The 27,821-nt window shown below is 47.8% G+C and overlaps 2 protein-coding genes across 3 annotated transcripts in view; one reads left to right on the top strand and one right to left on the bottom strand.

The window, feature by feature from the left end:
• CLIC6 (chloride intracellular channel 6) overlaps positions 1-27,821 on the bottom strand; it is a 374,274-nt gene that overhangs the window by 9,777 nt on the left and 336,676 nt on the right. Inside the window, exons 1-3 of one of the 2 annotated variants that reach the window (XM_075263450.1) lie at positions 13,739-14,288; positions 13,424-13,687; positions 11,948-13,372 (exon numbers count right to left, since the gene is read on the bottom strand). In XM_075263450.1, the coding sequence (XP_075119551.1) occupies positions 11,948-13,372; positions 13,424-13,687; positions 13,739-14,176 (2,127 nt within the window). In that variant the 5' untranslated portion in view covers positions 14,177-14,288. Of the gene's footprint in view, positions 1-11,947; positions 13,373-13,423; positions 13,688-13,738; positions 14,289-27,821 lie in introns of those variants that run through there. The other variant, XM_075263451.1, reaches the window with a different exon arrangement.
• The window catches only part of RCAN1 (regulator of calcineurin 1), a 66,604-nt gene continuing 59,175 nt past the window's right edge, over positions 20,393-27,821 (top strand). Inside the window, exon 1 of the mRNA XM_075263505.1 lies at positions 20,393-20,706. Within this exon, the coding sequence (XP_075119606.1) occupies positions 20,518-20,706 (189 nt within the window). The 5' untranslated portion in view covers positions 20,393-20,517. The remainder of the gene's footprint in view (positions 20,707-27,821) is intronic.

Here is a 27,821-nt window from a genome sequence, read left to right as displayed (position 1 = left end):
GTTAAAAACTATGAAACACATACATGTTAGGTATCCCCACGTCCGAAATCGCCCGCTCTACAAAGCTACACAAATATTTTTCCTGTTCGGTAAACGCCGTACCGGGAAAAATGGTCAAAAGTGCCAAACCGCCATTTTTTCACTGTTTTGATTCTGATAAAAATTTGAATAAAAAAGTGATCAAAGCAATAACATTTCCTGAAAATGGTAGAACTACAAAGTACACCCGGTCCCGCAAAAAAAGACGCCCTCTACATCCCCGTACACGCACGTATAAAAAAGTTACGGCTGTTGGAATATGGCGATTTTTCAAAAAATAATTTAACACAGTTTTGGATTTTTTTAAGGGGTCAAAATGTAAATAAAACCATATAAATTTGGTATCCCCGGAATCGTAACGAAACACAGAATACAGGGGACATGTCATTTTGGTTGCACAGTGAACGCCGTAAAACCAAAGCCCGTAAGAAAGTCGCAGAAATGCATTTTGTCTTCAAATCCACCCCATTCAGAATTTTTTCCCTGCTTCCCAGTACATTATATAGAATAAACAATGGTGGCATCATGAAGAAAAATTTGTCCCAGGAAAAATTAACACCTCATATGGCTCTGGGAGCGGAGAAATAAAAAAGTTATGGGGTTTAGAAGGAGGGGAGTCAAAAACGAAAATCAAAAAATGCCATCGGCGGGAAAGGGTTAACTTCAAATACTTCTGTCCCAAAGTCACTATGTAAAGTTTATACCAACACCGTATATATAGCAGCTCAAATACAAAGTAACTTCAACACAAAAGTCTCACGTATTCTCTGAATTACAGAAACAACAAGATACAAAGTTACATTTCATATCCCATCCCTTATACACACTACGAAAACCTTACCCCCGCCTGTATATACCCACTGCTACAATCACCGCAGACGAAGTCGCGGGTACCAGCTAGTTAATAATAATTCTAGGATGTAATTAAAAATCATCATTTTTTTTTTTTTTAATTCAAACTTTATTAATTTTTTCAAAGTACAGAGAACAACAACAGTACCATAGGTAAAATAAGAGAACAGCAGAGAAAATGAGCATAAGACCAAAGACCATGACCATCCATAGAATAACAGCTGTCCATGGTATACGAAAAACAGTCAGGACCAGGCCCAAGCGCAAAGATGCGCTTCAGCATAAAGAGGCCAGAAATAACAATATCAATATAAAATTTGAAAATAGAGAAAGGTAAAGGAGGGGGGTGAGGCAGACGGGGGGGTAGGAAGGAAAAGGTAAAAAAAAGAGTGAGGGGGGAGGAGGGGGGGGGGGGAGATGAGTGAAAAGAGCAAAATGAAATGAGTCGCAAACCAGAAAAAACTCCAATATGAAAACAAGTAAAGTCCGCGCAACCATCTGGAAAGAACATGGCAAACAGAGCTATCAACTCTCAGCAGAGGCCGACGCAGCATCCAGGGATTCAGAGCAACTTGGTGGAAGTTGCCAAGTCGCCGGTAACTGTAGCGCCTCTTCCTGCACCGGCATCCAAGAGGGAACAGTGATAGGAGGGATGTTCAGAGCTCCCCATAGGCGCTCCAAGTCCTGAGGCATACGGACCACCAATCTCTTGCCATTGTGAGGAACAGAAAAGCCGAAGGGAAATAACCAGGCATAGTTAAACCCCTTAGCTCGCAGGTAATCCAAAAGTGGCTTCAGCACCCGGCGCTTCTGAAGGGTAGAAGGTGCCAAGTCCTGATACAGCTTCAGCAAGTGTCCCTCATAAATCAGCTGCATCCCTGGCTGCACGAAGAAGATCCACAGTATGCAGATGGGAAAAAAGGGCACACACTACGTCCCGTGGCGGGGGCCTCTGCACTAGGTTTGGGACGAGCAGCTCTCTGGATCCTCTCCAACTTCATTTTTGAAGCGACATCCACACTCACCAATGAGGAGAAGACACTGGCTGCAATAGAGGGAAGCTGTTCTTGCATGTAGGTTTCTGGGAGACCCCGTATATGCAGATTTCTGCGGCGGGAGCGATTATCCAAGTCCTCCAGCGCCAAATAAGTGTAGTTAAAGTGAGCGGCATGGGTATCTAAGCGTTCAGACACGGAGGAAGCCACATGCTGCAATTCTCCCTGACAGGTCTCCAGCCTATCCACCCGGTGGGTCACATTAGCAAAGTCCTCGCGAAGAGCAGTGAGCTCTTTCAGCACAGGGGCCATAGCATTTGAGAGAGATTGAGACAAAGTCTTTTTTAAATACCCCTTAGAGATAGATGACGAGGAATTATCCTGCAAGGAGCCATCCCCGTCGGAGTCAAGTGGCACTGCACGCTGTCCGCTCGATTCCTCAGGTGCCAACTTCCCTGGAGAAGAATAAGATCCCGAAGCCTGCTGTTTTTTAAGGAATTTTTGCATTCCCACTGACTGGAGTGGCCTGTCCTTTGGTTCCGGAGAGTCACCAGCCTTACCCCGGCCAATCTTGACCATGGTCACTCAGCTGACAGGTTGAGAGCCTCCTGTGCTGCTGCTGATGGTTTGGTATGCAGCTGAAGAAGCAAACAGGGTTCAGGGGCAGGAGGGAGGAAGTGAATGCCAACAATATGAATGATAATAGCAGCAAGCAGAGATGGAGCAGAGCTGAGTTATGTTGGAAGCATCAGTGAGATGGAAGAAGCAGAGCTGATTGTAGCAGGAGAGCCCTTAGATAATGGGCTCAGGTGGCAGAAACATGCAGGTGATGAAGCAGGGTGTTCAGTCCATCAGGCAGAAGGGGAGCAGACAGCAGGCCAGGAGGATGGATGAGCTGGGGAGCTGCTGATGAGGAGAAGGTCCCTGAGGATCTGCAGGTGGATTGTAGAGCAGAGATGGGGTCTCAGCAGCAGGTAACAACTAGTGGCAGAGGAGGATCCTCCAGGCTTGATAGATTATCTGTCCTAGGGCCCAGGAAAGCAATCAGGTGGGAGCTGGTGCAGGCAAGAGATGGGGGTGTTGGAGGTCTGACAGGCTGCAGTAGGCCGCAAGTTTGCCCAGAGGTTCCTGAGGGCCCAGGAGGGTATAACAGCCTCCCTCCTAGTGGATTCAAAGTCGGATTTAGTTGTGGCACAGTAGATGGTGACCCTGTCAGCCTGTAGGCAGCTGGGGCCTAGGTGCAGAGGTAGGCCGCAAAAACAAGATGACGGCCGCCATAATTAATCATTTTATGTTAAAGTCAAAGTAATTTTATTCCAACTCCAGCCAAAATGGCAGGGTCTGTAAATGGAGTGATACATAAATTTTGGTCCCTGATACTGAAATAGCTTGCATAGTTAAGGGGTCAAAACTAGAGATGAGCGAACACTGTTCGGATCAGCCGATCCGAACAGCACGCACCCATACAAATGAATGGAAGCACCTGTGACGCCGGCCGGCAACTGGCAAAGTCAGCGTCACAGGTGCTTCCATTCATTTATATGGGTGCGTGCTGTTCGGATCGGCTGATCCGAACAGTGTTCGCTCATCTCTAGTCAAAACCCCTATCTGTTATCCATTGACCTCTGTGTATAAAAATCATTCCGTCATTGAATTATTTTCAAAATTCAATGGAAAAGAATACGAACCGCCATAAATTTGTAAACTTGTATATTATAGACATATTCACACACAGATACAGTTTAGCCAAAGTATCACCATTACCTGTTAGTATTCTACCACCTAGTGGTCACTACAAGTATTACATCACTTTGACGTCTTACGTTTCCTATAAAATATGTAGGATAGTGTTGAGCGAGTAGTATTCAATCGAATACGTCGCCGGCATAGGAATATTCGAAGCGTTTAACCCCTTGGTGTTGGGCCGATTACACGCATTCCTATGCCGGCGAGGTATTCGATCGAACACTACTTGCTCAACACTAATGTAGGATAAAATAAAACAAATGTTTCTTAGGAAATCCCCATCATAACACGGAACAACCCTAAGAAGACATTTACCATATAGCTGAACATGAGCTGTCAAGGTGAACATAATAAACAGTTATACTCACCTCTCCTGGGCATCCAGTTTATGTGCTTAATCTCAATGTATTAGGCCCCCCTGACCCACTGGGCCCATGTTGGATCAATGGTATGTCCGCCCCTGCATAGAAGTGAATGGAGAGAGATAGGCATGCACGGTCATCTCCCCAATCTTCGCAGCTGCTGTTCAAGGGTCCTTGACTTACATTCCAGATATACGAATTTCATCTACTATTTATGGCCTATTCCATAGATAAGTCCTAAATATGTGAAAAGCCAACATAAAGGGTTAATCAGCTATAACACTATGAGGCAGGGATTAGCCCCCAGCAGCGACGTGTTCAATAGATTAGTGTCACAAGTGGAAAAACTCCTAAATGAGTTGTGTTAGTTCTTTATGTCATGTTTAGTCTTAGGCCGCAAAACACATTCACAACTATTCATAATCTTTACTTAATAACCCGGCGGAATGCGGCCAAACATTCACTATAGATACAAAACCCCTATATCCGCTGTAATGTCTTAAGACGAATTACGGGAATAAAGGGGGCTTTGTTCTCGGCCCGGAGACAGAGGGAAACCGATTACAGCGCGGCGGCAGTATTCTGATCACTTGGTTTTAAGGGTCTTACACTTTCTTGTATGAGTAAATGATTTTCACCTACGACTGTCTGTGGTTCAGCGGCTTGTACGGCGTCCAGCCAAGTGATTATATCATGCCAGGTCTATACACCACCTCCAACACTAAGTAAGGGGCTTATTGGATATTTAAAGGAGTTGTCCAGGAAAACTGGTACTGATGACCTATGTACAGATTATGTCATCGATATCCGATAGGTCAAAGTCCAAAACCTGGACCCCGCAGTGATCAGCCGTTAGAAGCGATATTCAAGGTATAGGACCTGAAGAAGGCTGCAGTTTCCCATGCCATCAGAACAATATACAGAGAGTAGTGGTGTCTCCTGGTATTGCAGCCTTACTCTCAATCACTTGAATAGGAGCATACCTTCTATATGGCATCAGCTGATCAGTTGTCAGAACCAAACTGATCTCATACTGATGACCTACGCTGGATAGAACCCATTATCTTCGTGGACAACCCATTCAAGGCCCCGGGACACGGGGGAAAACTGGACAAGAAAATCTGGTTCATCTTTGGATTTACCGATCTGAACTTAGCACAGCTGTACTGTCTGTATTATATACTGTATGAGGTGGTGAAACCAACAGAAACTCCCAGCATCATAGAGCGCTACGACGGAAGGAGTCCCCGACTAGGTTTGGATTGGGAAATCTGGCCAATGTACATCCTGGATTGCTCCATGTGCATGGGACAAAAAAATATTTTTTTAAAAGAGATGTGTTAGTGTAAGTAATGGGTTAATCACTACACCCAAATACCTTTTGCAGTGTTTTGAGTGATTTCTGGGTTTCTCTGGGAGCGCCTGGTATCTTCCGCATTTGTTTACCTGGTGTAGCTTCCTGCTGCATTACCTCAAGCAATGCATTCTGGTAGTTGTAGACTCTCACACTATCTTCTTCTCACTCCTTCCCCCTCCCTGACTCCCTAGCTATCCCGCCCACTACTAGCCCTTCCCAACTAAGTCATCCCACCCCATTATACTTCCCTGTCTTCTTCCTGTCCAGACTGTGTCCTTCTGTGGGGAACTGTTCCTCCTCTATTGTGACTCTGTACACAGTACAGTGCCAGTACCTGCACAGCCGCCTTCACTCCATCTCTACTGCGCAGGCGTGGGCGGCTACTTCGGGCTCCCTCGCTTGCGTAATAGAGATGGATTGTCGGCTTCAGCACAAAGCCGGGACTCCAGCTCTTTTGTGCATGCGTGGGCAGACATCACAGAAGAAGAAGGAGCCGTTCACTACAGAAGGAAATCTGAACAGGAAGAAGATAGGTAAGTATGATGGGGTGGATGGGGGAGGGGTAGTAGTGAAATTCTGTTTCTGGAAATGGGGAAATGGATTATCAGAAAATGTCCCTGGGAAGGTGAAGGAGGCATGTAATGGATCCCATTGAGTGGCATCTTTACCCATAAAGGCCGAAAAAAATCTGGTATATAGCGGCCAGATGGAAAAGACTACTATCTAGTTACTGTATGGTGGTAAATATGAGTCTCTGTGTAGGACCTTTTATCTAATAATAGTGCGGTAATATCATATAGTAATAGTATTGTGGTATTATTTAATAATACAGTAGTAAGGTAATATTATTTAATATATGGCAATATTCTTTAGTAATAGTACGATAAAATTGTTTAGTAATAGTATGGTCATATTATCCAGTAATAGTATGGCGATACTCCTTTGTGACTATGCACTAGTAATACTATTAGTGTTGGTGTGGGATTATTATTTGGGTTTTTTATACTGTAATATTGTTAATATACGTCTTTCTATTATGTGTTTTGTTCAGTTACAGTATGGAGGTATTATTTTATAGCTATATCTTATCCTATCCTATCCTCCTATACTAATATTATAAAAGTGAAAGTTTGGATGTTTGTTCCTTAATCACGCAAAAACGGCTGAACGAATTTGAAATTCGGCACATAGATTGTAACCTCGATTAAAATATCGGCTACTTTTTATCCCGGTAGATGACATGGATTCATGACTATTATGAATTTTTGTTCACATACTATATTACACTGCTCTTATCTTACCTTCTGAGAAAGCCAGGGCTGTTATCTCTCTGTGTAAACACACACTAACCCTCAGTGTACATGCATTTGCATATTATCTGATCTGCTTCAGACACTGCAGACAAAGTGACATGGGCAAGTGACATGCCTGGAAAAAGAGAATCTAATTTATCGCAAACAACGACAACTATGAAGGAAGCCAGAAGTCACAGAGTTCTCCTCAAGCGGAGCTGAGGGGGATCATCGGCCCCAAAAACACGCTCATTATATGGCATCCCAGTGAGCTGCTGAGATGCCAGAACAATCACGGGTACAGCACGAGGAACGAGTTCAGCGGCAGGCCAGCTTGACAGCTGTCAAAACGCTGCAGCAGGCGAATCATGAACACCAACAACATGCTCATATGACGTTCCAGTGAGGTGCTGAGATGCCGGAACAATCACAGGCACAGTGCAAGAAGCAAGTTCAGCAGCAGGCCAGCTTGAGAGCTGCAAAAATGCCAGACACATGCGGATCCTCAACACCAACAACACGCTCATTATATGGCGTCCAAGCGAGCTGCTCAGATACTGGAACAATCATGGGCACAGCACGAGGAACGAGTTCAGCAGCTGGACAGCTTGACAACGAAATGCCGCAGCAGGCGGATCATCAACACCAACAACATACTCATTATATGGTGTTCCAGCGAGCTGCTGAGATGCCGGAACAATCACAGGCATGGTGTGAGGAACAAGGTCAGCAGCAGGACAGCTTGCAAGCTGCCAAAATGCTGAAGCAGGCAAACCATCGATGGCAGCAATTTGCTGAATATAGGCGGATCGTCAACACCAACAACACATAGACGAAGTCGCGGGCAGAAGCTAGTATATGTGTATAAATCATTTTCTGTGTGTGGCATGAGACATACACCCTGTAGTTTGGGCGCCATACATTTTAAGACCCCAGAAGGGCCCCTGTAAGCTTGAGAGGTCATTGCTGGAGCTCCCTGCACACGGTGACCAATATGTGACTGTGCTATTACTACAATATGTCAACAATTGGGACCAGCCCCGCCGCCCCATATGAAAAAAACAGTATTATAAATAGTTCATGGTAGGTGGGGTCGCTCTTAAAGATTTTGCATTGGGGCCCAGAAACCTAAAGATACTCTTCTAGCTACTGTCCAGGTAACTCAAAACCAAAACGACCAAGTTGCCCTATTATAATAATTATCGTTTGATGCCCCTGTTAGGTCTCTCAGTCTCATGACTGTGATCTTTGGGTTCAAGCCAAACAAAATATGGATGAAACAAACCATAAGACCCCCAGAAGACCACCACAGCCGCTTGTGTAGAATATTACATTACTCCTGATCTGTAATTTGTGGCTCGGGGTCGTAGGGCACATCACACGTGCTGTCGCTTCACACGGAGCTATTTTTGACAGTAATTCGAAGGCGTTCACTTTCGGAACAGAGTGAGAACATTTTTCATCTTTTGGGACAAGAATAAACTGTGATATATACAGTATATATATTCATGAGAACTGACATGGGGAGCCTTCACCACTGATGTGAATATGGTGGAGGTACTTATGTTTGTATAATGCATACCTCCAATTCTAATTTTTTCTCCATATATGACTAGTACTTATTTTAAACATTGTGGCCAGTGGTCAATGTATGCAATGTAGTGGAATACAATGAAGTCTATCTTTGAAAGGAATATGTCATATATTACTCTTTAAATATACAATAACCACCACCCATTGCTGCAATCCAATAAGACCGGTGTGATAAGTCCAAAACATGGCTATATTTTAGGGTTCCTGAACCAAACTTTGATCACCATAGAACATTAGGATTATGAAATTTGTTTGCAAATGTGTTTGAAAAAATTAGAAATTGAACCACAAAGAATATTAGAAAGTAGCAGAACTTATCGTTACCTGAATATTAGGATCCTGTAAAGCTGTGGACACACATGTTTTTGTTGCAGATTTTGATGCAGGTTTTTAAAGTGAAAGCCAGGAGTGGAATTAACAGAAGAGAAACATATAAGGGCCTCCTTTATATTTCCCATTCCTTTTAAAACTACTCCTGGCATTTGCTCAAAATGTGCAACAACAATAAAGCAAAATCTAGAACAAAGACACAGCAAAAACTGCAATAAAGACACAGCAAAATCTGCAACAAAGACACAGCAAAATCTGCAACAAAGACACAGCAAAATCTGCAACAAAGACACAGCAAAATCTAGAACATAGACACAGCAAAATCTGCAACAATGACAGCAAAATCTAGAACAAAGACAGCAAAATCTGCAACAAAGACACAGCAAAATCTGCAACAAAGACACAGCAAAATCTGCAACAAAGACACAGCAAAATCTGCAACAAAGACACAGCAAAATCTGCAACAAAGACACAGCAAAATCTGCAACAAAGACACAGCAAAATCTACAACAAAGACACAGCAAAATCTGCAACAAAGACAGCAAAATCTAAAACAAAGACACAGCAAAATCTAAAACAAAGACCGCAAAATCTGCAAAAGAAATACAACAAAATCTGCAACAAAAATAAAGCAAAATCTGAAACAAAGACACAGCAAAATCTGCAACAAAGACACAGCAAAATCTGCAACAAAGACACAGCAAAATCTGCAAGGAAATACAACAAAATCTGCAACAAAAATAAAGCAAAATCTGCAACAAAGACACAGCAAAATCTGCAAGGAAATACAACAAAATCTGCAACAAAAATAAAGCAAAATCTGCAACAAAGACACAGCAAAATCAAAAATAGAACAAAATTGGCAACGACACACAGCTTTCCTGCAAATGTATACAACTTTCCCTATTCTGTCCCCATTACACCCACTCCCTCTTCTCTAACTCCATTCACTTGGTATACAGCAGAGCAGGGCTGTCCATAATCTATATCCTCACACATTACGGGTCACCTCCACCTGCTGTATACTTGCCAGCATTGCCGTATTGCCATGAGATATGAGGCCTGCATTAATCTCCACCTGCCGACTAACGGGATTCAGGAGATCAACAAGCTTATCTGACGCTCTTATTAACACCTTCCACTCCAAGATAGTTTAAAGACTATCTAACCAATTGCACATTGTGTTACTAGTAGGGGGCAGTTAAACATGTACATCTGCCCCAATCCCATTTCAAAATTTCTGTTTTTCATAAACAGCGCCACACTTGTCGGTGGGTATTGTTTGGTATTACACTCCATAGTCCTAAACTCAAGGATTGACAGTCTCTCAGATAGATGGAGGAACACGACAGACACTATGATTGAGCCTCAGTGGTCTCCTGAGGACTTTGATGTCATCCAACAGGCCAGAAGAAGGTCCCGAGGGCGCACTGGATTCTCCAAAGACGCCCAGGAAAGCTAACAGAAGGTAGGGATAAGTTTAGCTATTTTCATACCTGCCTTTGGCCTCTACTTACTATACTCTGTGGGTTGAAGAGATATAAGGCCGGGGCCAACCAGGCCGGAAACGCCGCGATTTGCCTGTAGCGGAAACGCCGGTTTTACAGTACTTGCAAAGTGGATGGGATTGACGTGAATCCCATGCCCACTTTATGAAAAAAAATCACAGCGCGGACATGGAGGAAAACTCTGTGAACTTTCTGTTCAAAGCACTGCGGGAAGAACCGCGATGCGTTCACGCGTGGTTGTTCCCGCAGTGCTTTAGCACAGTGTTACCGGCCCATGGGGCCTTAGCCTAATAGTATAATAGGGGTTCATGGGTGGCAACGTTTGGGTCAAATATGAAACTTTTAGAAAATTTGGGATGCATCCACTTCACTCCTGACGCTGACAAATGAGACACTACGTTCATCATAGCAAGTTCCGTTTGATAAAACTTTTTGGGGCTACTTTTTTTTGTTTTTCACGTTACTGGAAAGTAGAGTGGCCATTGTACTAGGTCTATAGTGATAGCACCAATGTATAACATCCAAAGACTTCTGTTTGAGGACCCCTTTGAGTATGAGCCGGATATACCATAAGTGTCTGGGCCCCTCACCAATCTCCAGGACATCAGTGCTACCCCCATCCTCCTTCCTGCCAAATATCAACTTGGAGATTAAGGCTAGGACTACAAGGCAACTTTGTCTGCGATTCCATTTGCATGGCCGAAGGGCTACGTGTCACCCTGCAACTTTTTTCCTAATGTAGGTGAATGAAATATCAGGGGGTGTTGTGACTGTGAATTAATCCTGGAATATCCAACATTGGCCCAGTGACCGATCAAAGTCACTATAGCCCTAGTCTACATGGCCTGAATGTGCGGCGCGTTACTCCGTGGGAAGCGAGCCTTAGGGCCACTGTCTAGGACCCTTTTAGCCCATCGTGGGCCTGTGTGAGCTTAGATATAACCATGCATGGAAATTGCAAAACTAGCACCATATGCAGGTGTACCCTATACACAATAGATGTTTTTTTGGGCATAGGAAACAGTAATGAGGGGTGACCTCGGGGTCTCTGCTGTTCATATCACTGCCTGTCATCATCTCTCTGTACCCCTATCAGTGTAGGAGAAGCGGGATATTAGGTTCAATGTAGCCACATAACATTTTTCAGGATTTGACTGGAGTGCACAAAGATTAAAGGGGTTTTCTGGGTTTATAAGACCGATACCCTTAAGATAGGTTATCAATATCAGATTGGTGAGAACTGATACCCAGGACCCCCCCGCAGATCAGCTATTTGATGAGACAACAGCATTAACTGAATACCAAACACAGCGCCACACGTTTTACAGTGGTGGTGCTTGGTATTGCAGCTCAGACACATTCTCAAGATTTCAGCTTACTGTCAGTGAATGACAAGGCTCTTGTACAGACAGTAAACCTGTACATAGCGAGCCATGTTGTCAGAAGAGAAGTGGAGACACTATTATCCAGTCTAGACAATGCTCAACACATTTGTACAAATTTCTGGTAGTTTAATACAATATATCGCTAGATTTATGTCACAGAGCATTGTCTAGTCTGGATATGATTGTATACACGTCTAAGGTGAGGCCAGGGCCAGCTACGTACAAGAGTGTTCTCATTCACTGACAACAAGCAGAGGTCTTGAGAATGATGAAAAATTTAAAGACAAAGTATGTTTGAAAGTTGTAGAATCTTTATAGTTGTTTTAAGACAACCCCTTTAAGTCCACATTAGAGAGGTTGTCCTCTTCTGTCATCTCTGTCTATTAGACAGACTTGATGTCAGGACTCTAAGAAAGCTGAATGACAATACTGAAAGATCGGGGCCTGGCAAAAGAAACCGATATTAGTAACACAGAGGGCAGCCTTACCTTGACAAATAGACAGATGTCATGTTCGTGGAGGGCCTCATTGTTCTGCTCTGGTCCCATTGCTTGGGCCATACCATTCTCTCGGATAACATCTTCCTTGCCTGGATCAGCACTGCCTTCAGAAGCCGTAGTTTGGGCCTCCTCCTCGGTTGGGGTGTCCTCAGCTTTAGCAGACCCATCCTCAGGCGCTGTCTCAGTTGTCTCTTTCAGCTCGGCATTGCTTTCTACTGTAATGTCCTCCTTTGGTAAAGGTTCTTCTCCTGTATGTTCTACTCCAGGTGAACCCTCCTGAGGAACATGTGCTACAAGTTCTTCTGGCTTTTCCTCAGCTACTTCTGCACTTGATCCTTGACTTACATTTCCATCAACATGTTCTTCTTGTAAACCTGCATCTTCTACAAGATTTCCTGAGTCCTCTCCCTTCACTGTATAATCAGAAGATGTTTCTTCTCCAGCCCTGCTCTCATGATCTAGGTGTGTAACCGACACCTCCTCTACCTGATCTACAACACCTGGCTCCCCTTCAGCTAGAGCATTACCTTCTGTGCCCACCTGTTCCTTAGGTTCTGAATTTACCTGACCTGAAGCTTCTTCCCCCTCCTGCCCCACATCTTGCTCTTCGGCTGCTTCATCTCCATTGGTTTCTTTGCTAGCTTCAGCATTCTCCTTCTCCTCCTTCTCTTCTTCTTCCTCTTCCTCATCACTGCTGGATGTCCCTTCACTGCTCTCACTACTGGTCTCCTTTTCCCCTTCCTTCTCACCTTTGTCTAGGCTGGCATTACCCTCCTCTGCTTCAGGCTGTGTGGCATTAAGTGGGGGCTCTGTGGGTGCTTGAGGTTGGTCCCCTTGGGCAGGGGCATCTACCTCTGGATCTTCTTGTACAGCACTAATAGGTTCCTGACTCTTCCCTGTATCCTCCTCAGTCCTGGAGTTGTTATCTCCCTCCTTTTCTCCTGAACCCCCCTCTATTAAGGGTTCCCCAGCCTCTCCTCTATCACCTAGTTGGGTTCTTGAACCTTCTTCTAAATTGTGGTTCTCAGTCTTGCCTTCAGTTCCTACATCCTCTACCACACTGGGGTTCTCAGCTTCCTTTTTCTCCTCTGAAGTCTCCATTAGATCAGAGTTCACCGCCACTTCTTTTCCCTCAGCCCCCTCCTCCACTTTGGGGCTCTCTACCTCTTCTTTTCTGCCTACACCCTCCTCCACATTGGGGTTCACAGTTTCTGCTTTCTCTCCCGCCCCCTCCTCTACATTAGGATTTACCACCTCCTCTTTACTTATTGGGCTTGTCTCTAAATTGGGGTTCACAGTTTCCCCTTTCTCTCCTGCAGCCTCCTCTACATTGGGGTTCACTGGTTCTTCTTTCTCTCCTGCCCCCTCCTCTACATTGGGGTTCACTGGTTCTTCTTTCTCTCCTGCCCCCTCCTCTACATTGGGGGTCACTGGTTCTTCTTTCTCTCCTGCACCCTCCTCTACATTGGGAATCACTGGTTCCCCTTTATCTCCTGCCCCCTCCTCTACATTGGGGTTCACTGGTTCTTCTTTCTCTCCTGCCCCCTCCTCTACATTGGGGGTCACTGGTTCTTCTTTCTCTCTTGCCCCCTCCTCTACATTGGGAATCACTGGTTCTTCTTTCTCTCTTGCCCCCTCCTCTAAATTGGGGTTCACTGGTTCTTCTTTCTCTCCTGCCCCCTCCTCTACATTGGGGATCACTTGTTCTTCTTTCTCTCCTGCCCCCTCCTCTACATTGGGGTTCTCAGTTTCCCCTTTCTCTCCTGCACCCTCCTCTACATTGGGGATCACTGGTTCCCCTTTCTCTCCTGCCCCCTCCTCTACATTGGGGTTCACTGGTTCCCCTTTCTCTCCTGCCCCCTCCTCTACATTGGGGATCACTGGTTCCCCTTTCTCTTCTGCACCCTCTGCTACATTGGGGTTCTCTACCTCCTCTATATTTCCTGCAGTCTCCCCTACATTGGGGTCACCGGCCACCCTATTGGGGTTTACAACCTCTTCCATTCCCCCTGTGCCCATTTCTGAATTAGTGTCCACAGTGACATGTCCTCCAGACCCCTGAACTTCAGGACTCTCTGTGCCCCCCTCCCCTCTGTCTACCTGCCCATTGCTGAGTGCTATCCTCTCCACTAGCTCCCCTGGTAGGACTTTCTGTAGGACTTGTTGCTGCTGATGCAGACCTGTCACCGGCTGCTGCTCACCTGATGTCTCTGCCATGCTTACACCAACAAAAAGTGTGTGTCCCCCAGCTGCCGCCTCTCTGCTTCTTGTGTGACCTGGTTAAGTGCAGGATTAGTGCCTTGTAGTCAGAGCTGTGCTCACAAATCCTCTAAGTGTGCTCCAGTGTTTGTGTCCCACTCCCCTCCGGTCACCACGCCTCGCACCTCCCACTGGTACCACAAGGCTCTTGGAGGAATTCCCTAACCTATACAGGCTGCAGGTCACTTGGTATTAATATACTGCAGGAATACATTATCGGGACCCTGTATTGGACCCTCACTCATATGCTGGGACTTATAGTACCCCTGGGTGTCCCAACAGCAATAGCAAATTATTTTTCCATGTTTCTTGGTGGGGAGACTAGAGGAAAAAATTATTTTTCATCTATAAATTTTTTTTGCTGACACTGGAGCTTCACCAGGGCTTATGAGTATAATACAGGATCTAACTCAGGATAAGTAATGTATGTACACAGTGACTGCACCAGCAGAATAGTGAGCGCAGCTCTGGAGTATAATACAGGATGTAACTCAGGATCAGTACAGGATAAGTAATGCAATGTATGTACACAGTGACTGTACCAGCAGAATAGTGAGCGCAGCTCTGGAGTATAATACAGGATAAGTAATGTAATGTATGTACACAGTGACTGTACCAGCAGAATAGTGAGTGCAGCTCTGGAGTATAATACAGGATAAGTAATGTATGTGCACAGTGACTGCACCAGCAGAATAGTGAGCGCAGCTCTGGAGTATAATACAGGATGTAACTCAGGATCAGTACAGGATAAGTAATGTAATGTATGTACACAGTGACTGTACCAGCAGAATAGTGAGTGCAGCTCTGGAGTATAATACAGGATAAGTAATGTAATGTATGTGCACAGTGACTGCACCAGCAGAATAGTGAGCGCAGCTCTGGAGTATAATACAGGATGTAACTCAGGATCAGTAATGTAATGCATGTACATAGTGACTACACCAGCAGAATAGTGAGTGCAGCTCTGGAGTATAATACAGGATGTAACTCAGGATCAGGATAAGTAATGTAATGTATGTACACAGTGACTGTACCAGCAGAATAGTGAGCACAGCTCTGGAGTATAATACAGGATGTAACTCAGGATCAGTACAGGAGAAGTAATGTAATGTATGTACACAGTGATTGTACCAGCAGAATAGTGAGCGCAGCTCTGGAGTATATTACAGGATAAGTAATGTAATGTATGTACACACAGTGACTGCACCTGCAGAATAGTGAGCGCAGCTCTGGAGTATAATACAGGATAAGTAATGTAATGTATGTACACAGTGACTGTACCAGCAGAATAGTGAGCGCAGCTCTGGAGTATAATACAGGATGTAACTCAGGATCAGTACTGGATAAGTAAAGTTGTTCTACTAGAGGGGGATATTGGGCGTTTTTGCTTTTGAGATTAAAATAAACTTTCATTTGGTGAGAACTTCTAATTAGTATTTTGGGTGGATTGTATTCTGTACTTGCGGTTCTATTCCAGCCTTTGTCTATGTGTCTTAAGGCTGCTCTCAAGTGGTTAGTAGTCCCTGGAGGTGATGCCACAAATGCCATGTGAGAGCTTTCAAGGTTACCAATATCTCTGTTTATTTAAAAAAAAAAAAAAAAAAAAAAAGGTCACCAAACACTGTGAGCAGATTACTGAGCAAGAGGGAGGAAGGGGGAGCGAGACAAAACTGTTCTCAAGGAGTTCTCTGTACAACAGTAAGATTCAGGAAACATAGTGTCTTATGTTCTAAATAAAGAACCCAGAGAGCATTTCCACCCAAAATGGGTGCACCCCAACCCTATGTTATGTAAGGACCTCTGATGATTGACCCTGAGAAGAAGTAACAGCTATAACATAGGGACAGAATGTGAGGTGCACTATGTACATATAGCTCCACCCACTTTTATGATGACCCCGCCCATTTGCATCCATTTTTCTAAGTGCCCCCACACAGTATAATCCTCCTATAGTCACCCTAACATTATATGCCCCCACATTATAATGTTCCCCTCCAATTTTCCCATAGTATGAAGAAACTAGAGGGGGGCATTAAACTGGGACAGCTGGAGGTGGACCTTAAACCATGTGGGCAATTGGAAGGGAAAATTAAACCAGAGGCAGACATGTCTCCCCCCAGCTATCCCCACGGTTTAATTTTCTCCTCCAATGAACTCAACTGTTTAATGTCCCCCTCCAGCTGCCAAAGTTTATTATCCCTCTCCATCTGCCCCCCCTCCAGTTTAATGTCCCCCTCCATCTGCCCCCAGTTTAATATCACCCTCCATCTGCCACCCCCAGTTTAATGTCCCCCTCCATCTGCCCCCAGTTTAATATCACCCATCTGCCCCCAGTTTAATTCCCCCTCCTTTTGCCCCCCTAGTTTAATGTTACTCTTCTTCTTGCCCCAGTTTAATATCTGCCCTCTATCTGCCTCCAGTTTAACATAATAAAACACTGATACTCACCTCTCCTCGCTTCTGGACTGTTTGTGAAGTTGCAGGCACAATGTGAGTGACGTCATCACAGAACCAGAGCACATAGGGGACACAGTGGTGAGGCAGGAGCTGTCCATTCCTGTCCAGGATACCGGGATGTACCTACCGCCAACCAAGACAGCGGGAAAGGAAACAAAATCCAGGACTGTCCCACTGAATCTGGGATAGTCGGGAGGTATGGCTATAGTGTTACACTGGGTATATATTTTCTTAAAGAATTATCACCAGGAATACTGGGGGGGGGGGGGGGGGGCTGTTACTGGGTACAGGGTAAAAATGGGGCTGGGTTTTTTTACTCTCCAATGTACCAGTATGCGGAACATAGTAACAAAGTCTACAGTGCCAAAATCCTGGTACCTGTTATCCTGATTTGTGGAAGAGCGGCACCAAACTGAATATATGGTCTAAACTAAAGGTAGAAAAGCTTTATCTGTGGGATTGGGGGCCAACCCAATCCCCCCCACCCCGCACAGGTGCACAAACCGCATTCTTGCACAAACTATTATGCCCCATAGTAGCCCCTGCACACAGTATTATCCCCCATAGTGGCCCCTTCACACAGTATTATCCCCCATAGTGGCCCCTGCACAGAGTATAATTCCCCATAGTGGCCCCTGCACACAGTATTATACCCCCAGTATTATCCCCCATAGTGGCCCCTGCACACGGTATTATGCCCCATAGTGGCCCCTGCACACGGTATTATGCCCCATAGTGGCCCCTGCACACGGTATTATGCCCCATAGTGGCCCCTGCACACGGTATTATCCCCCATAGTAGCCCCTGCACACAGTATTATCCCCCATAGTGCCCCCTGCACAGAGTATAATTCCCCATAGTGCCCCCTGCACAGAGTATAATTCCCCATAGTGGCCCCTGCACAGAGTATAATTCCCCATAGTGGCCCCTGCACAGAGTATTATGCCCCATAGTGGCCCCTGCACAGAGTATTATGCCCCATAGTGGCCCCTGCACAGAGTATTATGCCCCATAGTGGCCCCTGCACAGAGTATTATGCCCCATAGTGGCCCCTGCACAGAGTATTATGCCCCATAGTGGCCCCTGCACAGAGTATTATGCCCCATAGTGGCCCCTGCACAGAGTATTATGCCCCATAGTGGCCCCTGCACAGAGTATTCTGCCCCATAGTGGCCCCTGCACTCAGTATTATGCCCCATAGTGGTCCCTGCACACAGTATTATTCCCCATAGTGGCCCCTGCACACAGTATTATCCCCATAGTGGCCCCTGCATACAGTATTATGTCCCATAGTGGCCCCTGCACACAGTATTATGCCCCATAGTGGCCCCTGCACAGAGTATTATGCCCCATAGTGGCCCCTGCACAGAGTATTATGCCCCATAGTGGCCCCTGCACAGAGTATTATGTCCCATAGTGGCCCCTGCACACAGTATTATGCCCCCTAGTGGTCCCTGCATACAGTATTATGTCCCATAGTGGCCCCTGCATACAGTATTATGCCCCATAGTGGCCCCTGCACTCAGTATTATGCCCCATAGTGGCCCCTGCACTCAGTATTATGTCCCATAGTGGCCCTTGCACACAGGGTTATACCCAATTGTGGATACCCATGAACAATTATTATACTTTGGGATGTTTTCAGACTCCAGACTGTAATGAACAGAGATCCAGGGGGGATACAAACATAAAACAACACCTCTCCTGGGCTCCGGCGCACTCCCTGCTGATGTCGGCCAATCTTCAATGACTGACATCATTGAAGATGGCCGACAACGATGGCCAATAACTATAACAGTGTTTGTGGGCTTCGCGGGCCCGCGGCCTTACTTACCGATCCCCTCTCCTGATCACAGCCGCCTCCACAGAAGGGGAAGCGCCGGCGGCCGTGAGCAGGAGCAAGGATTGGTAAGTAAATAGGGCCGTTATCTGCTGGAGTTACTATCCTATTACTTAGTAATAGGCTATCAGTTTTTAAAAGATGGATAACCCCTTTCTTTTTCCAAACATTTTTGTTAGGAGTATTTAGGTTCATTACTTTCTATTTTTCTTACCTGGGGAGTTTTTGGCTGCGCAGTGTCTGGGGTGGCATCCTGGCACTGCGGGGTTGTCCTGTCGTGGGTATTGGTGCACACCTTCTGACTTGCACGCACGCACTGATGGTAGGCAGCTTTATCTCCTGGTTGATTAGTCTGTCCTCCCATTTGCACCTGGGAGGAGTGGTCTCTACTCTGTATTTAAACCCAGGCCTCCCATGGTTCTGTGCTGAGTGTCGCTTTTACAGAGCTAGGCCTTAGCAGGAGGAGTAGGTGGTTATCTTGGATAGAGGAAGTTCCGTGGTTGGTTTTTGGGAGGTTTGGGTGAACGAGTTGGTTTGTGTGTTTTCCCTTCTGTGTTCACCAATCCTCCCTCTGTGTGAGTGAATTGCCTTATCCTTTGATTTCTACTCAGTTTCCCTGTGTTTGTTTCCTAGTGTAAGGTTCCTTCCCATATTGGTTTGGGGGAATCCTTTCCCACATTTTTCCTGTGTGCTGCTTGTGTTGTTAGTCAGCGCACACCCTTGTCAGTCCCTGTCAGTAGCAGCTTCACTTGTTCGTTAGGGGTGACCCCCTTTAGTCTCCAGTCCCTAGAGATCTTATAGGGCATTCCTTCTCCCACTTCCCTCTAGGCCTACGGTGTCAGTGAGAGAGGAGCTGTCGGGGTCAGGCTTAGCCTGAGTACAGCCGACCCACACCCGTGAGGCAGGGACCGGGATAGCTAGTGGGAGTAGTGCAGGGCGAGATTTCCTACTGCTATTCCTTAGCCCCGTTGCAGCTACCTGGACTGACATAACAATTTTGGGTTCATCCCGACCCCATAACCTTTGGTGTTCGTCACCCATGAAACATTATTATACTATGGGGTCTCTTCAGTAGAGGCCCAGGAGAGGTGAGTGAAACTAACAAACACTTATACTCACCTCTCCTGGGCTTCCTATGATGACCTGGCGTCCTCTTCCGACTCTGGCTGACAATACTCATGTGTAGCCTGTGATTGGACCTCAGCGGTCACGTGGGGTGCGCCACATAACCCACAGGGCATGTGATGTCAGCCAGAGGCCAGAAGAGGCATGAAGAGGATGGACGCTGGGTAACCACTGGATTCCCAGGAGAGGTGAGTATAACATGTTATTTTTCCACTGAGGAGACCCCAGAATATAATAATTGCACCCATTACATGATTCTGTGACCACAATGGTTACACCCCTATGCCCCTGCAAGGGTAAATATACATGAAATCATGCAAGGTTATATACAAGGTGTAAACAGTGGCACATTACACAGTAAAACAAGCAATGTATGGCGGTTATGTGGCTGTTTTGGGGTCACTGTGGTTGACACTATAATGGGGTCAGTGTAGGTATTAAATAATTGCAATGTCTGCATTTTATAGGACTCTATTATACTAAAAATGAATATTGAAATTTTATAATGTTTTAATAATATGCAAACGACTCAATTTGCTATCTTAATTGCAGCATTTCCCTCTGACTACCAGAAGGTGTCGCTATGGCCGCAGTGTGGGCTGTCCGCCTGATCAGCCTTCTACAGTGTTTCCCACATCCCAGCAGCAGATGTCGCTGTCGCATTCCCGCCCTGACGCACCGCTAGAGCTGCAGTAGTACTGCCCAGCAGCCGCCGGGAGGTGTCGCTGCGGTGCGCCCCGGTGGTGGTGTGACGTCACGCGGAGTAATAAGTTGCTGCCTTGTGTCAGTCAGAGAGGTGACAGCTATGGCCGGGCTGCGGCAGACGGGATTCTGTCAGTGATGTCATTGTGATTGACGTGTTAGTGGTGCCGACGTCATGGACCAGGCCTTGCGGGAGTTCGCAGCCCATCTCGGGGTGTGTCAGGAGGCCCCGGGCTCTCAGCTGGCCGGGAACGACTGGGATTTCCTGGACATCGATATGGAGGATATTGACCTGCGCTCCCTGCCCACGGCCGTCATCTGCTGCAACCTGGACGTCGGGCTCTTCTATGATGGCCGCTGCAGGGTGAGTGCAGGCCTGGGTGGAGGGGGCGCTCTAGTGCATGCTGTGTGCTCGGGGAGTCTGCGGTCTGTATGGGGGAGGGGGCTGTCATGGGGCATCAGCTGATATGGGGGGGCAAGGTGTATTGTGATGGGGCATCAGCTGGTGGGGGGGGGGCAGGGTGTAGTGTGATGGGGCATCAGCTGATATGGGGGGGCAAGGTGTATTGTGATGGGGCATCAGCTGGTGGGGGGGGGCAGGGTGTAGTGTGATGGGGCATCAGCTGCTATAGGGGGGCAGGGTGTAGTGTGATGGGGCATCAGCTGGTATGGGGGGGCAGGGTGTAGTGTTATGGGGCATCAGCTGATATGGGGGGGGGCAAGGTGTATTGTGATGGGGCATCAGCTGGTGGGGGGGGCAGGGTGTAGTGTGATGGGGCATCAGCTGGTGGGGGGGGGGGCAGGGTGTAGTGTGATGGGGCATCAGCTGGTGGGGGGGGGGGCAGGGTGTAGTGTGATGGGGCATCAGCTGGTGGGGGGGGGGCAGGGTGTAGTGTGATGGGGCATCAGCTGGTGGTGGGGGGGCAGGGTGTAGTGTGATGGGGCATCAGCTGGTGGGGGGGGGGGCAGGGTGTAGTGTGATGGGGCATCAGCTGGTATGGGGGGGCAGGGTGTAGTGTGATGGGGCATCAGCTGGTGGGGGGGGGGCAGGGTGTAGTGTGATGGGGCATCAGCTGGTGGGGGGGGGGCAGGGTGTAGTGTGATGGGGCATCAGCTGATATGGGGGGGCAAGGTGTATTGTGATGGGGCATCAGCTGGTGGGGGGGGGCAGGGTGTAGTGTGATGGGGCATCAGCTGGTGGGGGGGGCAGGGTGTAGTGTGATGGGGCATCAGCTGATATGGGGGGGCAGGGTGTAGTGTGATGGGGCATCAGCTGGTATGGGGGGGCAGGGTGTAGTGTGATGGGGCATCAGCTGGTGGGGGGGGGGCAGGGTGTAGTGTGATGGGGCATCAGCTGATATGGGGGGGCAGGGTGTAGTGTGATGGGGCATCAGCTGGTATGGGGGGGCAGGGTGTAGTGTGATGGGGCATCAGCTGGTGGTGGGGGGGCAGGGTGTAGTGTGATGGGGCATCAGCTGGTATGGGGGGGCAAGGTGTAGTGTGATGGGGCATCAGCTGGTATGGGGGGGGCAGGGTGTAGTGTGATGGGGCATCAGCTGGGCAGTAGGGTGGACTGTGATGGGGCATCAGCTGGTATGGGGGGGCAGGGTGTAGTGTGATGGGGCATCAGCTGGTATGGGGGGGGCAGGGTGTAGTGTGATGGGGCATCAGCTGGTATGGGGGGGGCAGGGTGTAGTGTGATGGGGCATCAGCTGGTATGGGGGGGCAGGGTGTAGTGTGATGGGGCATCAGCTGGTGGGGGGGGGGCAGGGTGTAGTGTGATGGGGCATCAGCTGGTATGGGGGGGCAGGGTGTAGTGTGATGGGGCATCAGCTGGTGGGGGGGGGGCAGGGTGTAGTGTGATGGGGCATCAGCTGATATGGGGGGGCAAGGTGTATTGTGATGGGGCATCAGCTGGTGGGGGGGCAGGGTGTAGTGTGATGGGGCATCAGCTGGTATGGGGGGGCAGGGTGTAGTGTGATGGGGCATCAGCTGGTGGTGGGGGGGCAGGGTGTAGTGTGATGGGGCATCAGCTGGTATGGGGGGGCAAGGTGTATTGTGATGGGGCATCAGCTGGTATGGGGGGGGCAGGGTGTAGTGTGATGGGGCATCAGCTGGTATGGGGGGGCAGGGTGTAGTGTGATGGGGCATCAGCTGGTGGGGGGGGGCAGGGTGTAGTGTGATGGGGCATCAGCTGATATGGGGGGGCAAGGTGTATTGTGATGAGGCATCAGCTGGTATGGGGGGGCAGGGTGTAGTGTGATGGGGCATCAGCTGGGCAGTAGGGTGGACTGTGATGGGGCATCAGCTGGTATGGGGGGGGGGGCAGGGTGTAGTGTGATGGGGCATCAGCTGGTATGGGGGGGGCAGGGTGTAGTGTGATGGGGCATCAGCTGGTATGGGGGGGGCAGGGTGTAGTGTGATGGGGCATCAGCTGGTATGGGGGGGCAGGGTGTAGTGTGATGGGGCATCAGCTGGTATGGGGGGGGGCAGGGTGTAGTGTGATGGGGCATCAGCTGGTATGGGGGGGGGCAGGGTGTAGTGTGATGGGGCATCAGCTGGTATGGGGGGGCAGGGTGTAGTGTGATGGGGCATCAGCTGGTATGGGGGGGCAGGGTGTAGTGTGATGGGGCATCAGCTGGGCAGTAGGGTGGACTGTGATGGGGGTACTAGCTGGCATAGTTAGGTGGGGAGGGGGCACTGTGTGATGGGGCTCCAGTTGGCACCTTTTCAGTAGTAGTTGGCAGGTGTTAGTGATAGATTGGTCAGAGGGGGCGCTGTGTGAGGTACCACTGGCCTGTGAGTGCATGTTACAGGGCTAATGGAGGTTCAGGTGCAGGCCGGGGACCATATGGCATTGGCAGATAAAGTTATACGGGCATTAATAGGTTAACAGGAGCCCTTCATGGGGTGACACTGGGACCTGGGGGGTTTTGTCCAGTACTTATTATAGATTTGTGCAGGCCCCGGCCCGGCTGCTGCAGCCTTTTCCTTGTGACATCGTGTCCAGCAGTCAGCCTTACTGCAGCTCAGTCTCATCCAAGTGAATGGCGCTGAGCTGCAATATCCAGTCCAGCCACTAGACCGTGTACGGTGCTGTATCTGGTATACAGTAGTCTGCAGCACTGGCCCCTTCACTCTGCTGATCAGTGGGGGCGCTCTGTGCCGGACCACCACATGATACCTGTGATTGGTTGCTACGGGCACCCATGGCCATTTTGCTTTTAGACCATTTTAATAAATCTGCCCCATTCTGTTACAGTAACACTTTTTTTTATACATTTTTTTCATTGTGGGGCATCTTGTAACCTATAGTATGGTGCGTTCCCTTATGTGCCGCTTGCTCTGGGGTCATGTGATCACTGGTCTGATTTATGGGATGGACGCCAGTTTCTCTGTGTGAGTCTTCGAGTCCCGGCAGCTGGCGTTGTGTGAATCGGTAAGTCACCGGACTCGGACAGAGCGAGTAAACGCGCCATATTGTAGGTTATCAGATGCCGCTACTTCGGCCTGGGCCACACTGCGACTTTAACTAGTGAACTACCGCTGCGGTCCAAGGACAGGGGAGAAGTGTCCTATCAATGGCAGCCTGACCGCCCAGTCCCCCAGTAATTATGAGGATGGCCAGAAGCCTTCATGTGATCGGCGCTCTATTCCCTGTGGGGCTGCGGGTACAATATGGCAGCCCTATAGACCTGAATGGAGCCACAGTCAAGGAGGATTTAAGGGGCCCTCCTGATCACTGGGGGCCCCTGTCAATTATACAGTTACTTCCATCAGGTGACCGTTGCGACCAATCACTGACCTCGCTTGTTGGGTACCGGTCACGTATTAGCAGCAATGTAAAATCAGATCCAGGTACAAAAGGGCATCTAGTGGTGCTGCCCCCAGTGGTCAGCTATAGAGGCTGTCTATTATATTCAAGGGGGTCAAGAAGCCCCCGCGACGTATATATGTTAGTAAACCCTTATATATGGCATCAACCAATGCTGAGACCTCTATTCTTATACCTGTGTGTTGTGCTGTCACTCTGTTATTCCTCCTGGAAATGTGTTTGGTTTCCCTTTAACAGGCCTAACAATGGATCGCTGATCGCCAGAGCCGTCCTGTCCATTACTGCTATGACTTGGATTGTATTCACACCTGTCCTTTGCTAACCCCCATCTCATGAGTTCTTGTGACAAGTACTGGAAGGGACCCTCACGCTAGAGCGGTGCATGCTGGGAGCGCGTCAATAACAGTGCATGTCAGGACGCGTCAATAATAGTGCATGTCAGGACGCGGCAATGGGGTACCACGGCGTGGTAACATCTCTTACTTTATAGGCCTCTATAAATTGCTAGGTAGAATAATACTTAGCAACCAGGAACAATCCAATAACCCATTACTGGTCACAGCGGGAGGATTGCGATTCCCATTATTTTACCGATATGGTCAGCGGGGAAACGTGTCATGGCGTCCGGGACCTTCTGTAGTAAGAGGACGTTCTGCTCTGCCTCTATAGGATGTCACTAAGGGGTTAAACTAATAGGAACGTATGGGGCCCTATAAGTTCCATGACTGTCAGCCAATCAGAATCTAGGGTTGTGTAGGGTTTGTCTACTAGGAATCCTTTGGGTGTGTTCACACGGCGGAATCTGGAGCTGATTTTAAATTGGATTCCGCCACAAAATCCACAGCGGATTGCAACGTGTGAACACTAGAGATGAGCAAACAGTGTTCTATCGAACACATGTTCGATCGGATATCAGGCTGTTCGATGTGTTCGATTCAAAACGAACATCACGTGGCAAACTCCAAAAAAATTCGATTCCCCTCCCACCTTCCCTGGCACTTTTTTTGCACCAATAACAGCGCAGGGGAGGTGGGACAGGAACTACGACACCGGAGGCATCGAAAAAAATCGGAAAAAATCATTGGCTGCCGAAATCAGGTGACCTCCATTTTAGATGAATAGTGGATTTCAAATCCGGGTCATATGAGACTGTGAACTTTGTGACTATGAGACAGGGATAGCTGTACAGGCAGGGATAGCTAGGGATAACCTTTATTTAGGTAGGAATGTTATTAAAAATAACTTTTTGGGGCTCTATCGGGTGTGTAATTGTGATTTTTGTGACACAAACTTTTTCCAATAGGAATTCATTGGACAGCGCTGATTGGCCAGAGTACGGAACTCGACCAATCAGCGCTGGCTCTGCTGGAGGAGGCGGAGTCTAAGATCGCTCCACACCAGTCTCCATTCAGGTCCGACCTTAGACTCCACCTCCTCTGACAGAGCCAGCGCTGATTGGCCGAAGGCTGGCCAATGCATTCCTATTGGTAGCAGTGCTGAGCCAGTTCTGCTCAACTACACCGTGTGCCGGTCAGCCCATCTGATGTAGCAGAGCCGAGTGTGGATATAGGAATCCATAGGAATGCATTGGCCAGCGCTGATTGTGCACACTCGGCTCTGCTACATCTGATGGGCTGACCGGCACACGGTGTAGTTGAGCAGAACTGGCTCAGCACTGCTAAGTCTCTGCATTCGCATAGGAATGCATTGGCCAGCCTTCGGCCAATCAGCGCTGGCTCTGCCAGAGGAGGCGGAGTCTAAGGTCGGACCTGAATGGAGACTGGTGTGGAGCGATCTTAGACTCCGCCTCCTCCAGCAGAGCCAGCGCTGATTGGTCGAATTCCGTACTCTGGCCAATCAGCGCTGGCCAATGCATTTCTATGGGGAAAAGTTAGCTTGCGAAAATCGCAAGCTGACAGAGATTTCCATGAAATAAAGTGACTTTTATGCCCCCAGACATGCTTCCCCTGCTGTCCCAGTGTCATTCCAGGGTGTTGGTATCATTTCCTGGGGTGTCATAGTGGACTTGGTGACCCTCCAGACACGGATTTGGGTTTCCCCCTTAACGAGTATATGTTCCCCATAGACTATAATGGGGTTCGAAACCCGTTCGAACACACGAACAGTGAGCGGCTGTTCGAATCGAATTTCGAACCTCGAACATTTTAGTGTTCGCTCATCTCTAGTGAACACGTTCTGCTTGATTTTCTCCTGACGTTGACTTTTTGAGCCCATAGTCCCATTATAGAGGCTTCCCGCGCCCTAGCTTTTATCATTTGCTCAGAGTGAACACTAGAGGGCGCTATGTGAGCGTGTTATTGTGCCTTTGTGACTAGTACCGCTTTTGTCTAACCGCTGTAGTTCTATATATTTGCACTAGGGGGCGCTATCAGCCCTATGGATGTGATTTATATTTATACCACACGTACGGGCACCATCCCTCTAAGCTCAGGGTCGCCATTGATGTGACTACCGGTAATAGGATATGGGACTGAGATGGTGAAGGTGCCGCCCCTTTAAATAGCGGCTATTACATTACAGCTAGGTTGTGCCGCAAGGGTTAAATAGCCCGAGAAGCTTTGACCAAAAACGTCTTAAATGTCTTTAATAGGATAAAATAAATATTTCCTGCATTAAATATTAACATGGCGGTAACGTAATGGATTCTCGTGTTCTCGCCACTTCCTCGGCCTAAGTGAATCGCACGCCGTCAGATTAACCCCTGCTGGTCCGCGGGCGTCTTCTTTATGGGATTTACCAGGTGCTGGATTATGGGATCCATAATAATGGGGCTGCAGGACCTCTGTCGTCTGTGGAGATCACGGACACCGTCATGACCACGACTACGGTTATGTGTATGGGGCCTAAGTGGCTGATAACGGGGAACAATAGATGTCTGGTTATGCTATACGGACTATAGGATTTATATTGTGATTGATGGCGATTTGTCCACGGTCATCCACTACGCTGCAGCTTGTGTGGTCGGTGACCGCCGCCATGGACGTGTTTTTACAGCAGTTCCTTGCGCAGCTGTTTCCTCTTCCCCACCGTTACGATTACCAGTGACCTCTTTTATTATTTCTCTCCTTACTTGCAGATGTCATTTCTGCTGACGTATAAAGTCTTTCACTTCTGTATAATTATATTGATATGTGAGGTACAAGCCCGAGAGTCAGCCGCAGTATTACATCCTCGCCGGAACGTCCGAGCTGATGGAAACAAAGAGCAAGGAAACGCGACGCAACATTCTGATGTCCTGTAATGTACTAATATATCTATACACACAGTACAGGGATAATACACACAGTGATGTCACAGTACAGAGATAATACACACAGTGATGTCACAGTACAGGGATAATACACACAGTGATGTCACAGTATAGAGATAATACACACAGTGATGTCACAGTACAGGATAATACACACAGTGATGTCACAGTATAGGGATAATACACACAGTGATGTCACAGTACAGGGATAATATACACAGTGATGTCACAGTACAGGGATAATACACACAGTGATGTCACAGTACAGGGATAATACACACAGTGATGTCACAGTACAGGGATAATACACACAGTGATGTCACAGTACAGGGATAATACACACAGTGATGTCACAGTACAGGGATAATACACA

This window comes from Leptodactylus fuscus, chromosome 2, assembly GCF_031893055.1.
Source record: "Leptodactylus fuscus isolate aLepFus1 chromosome 2, aLepFus1.hap2, whole genome shotgun sequence".
Lineage (NCBI taxonomy): Eukaryota > Metazoa > Chordata > Amphibia > Anura > Leptodactylidae > Leptodactylus > Leptodactylus fuscus.
The sequence above is the reverse complement of the archived record's forward strand: the minus strand, read 5'-3'. Positions and strand labels throughout refer to the sequence as shown.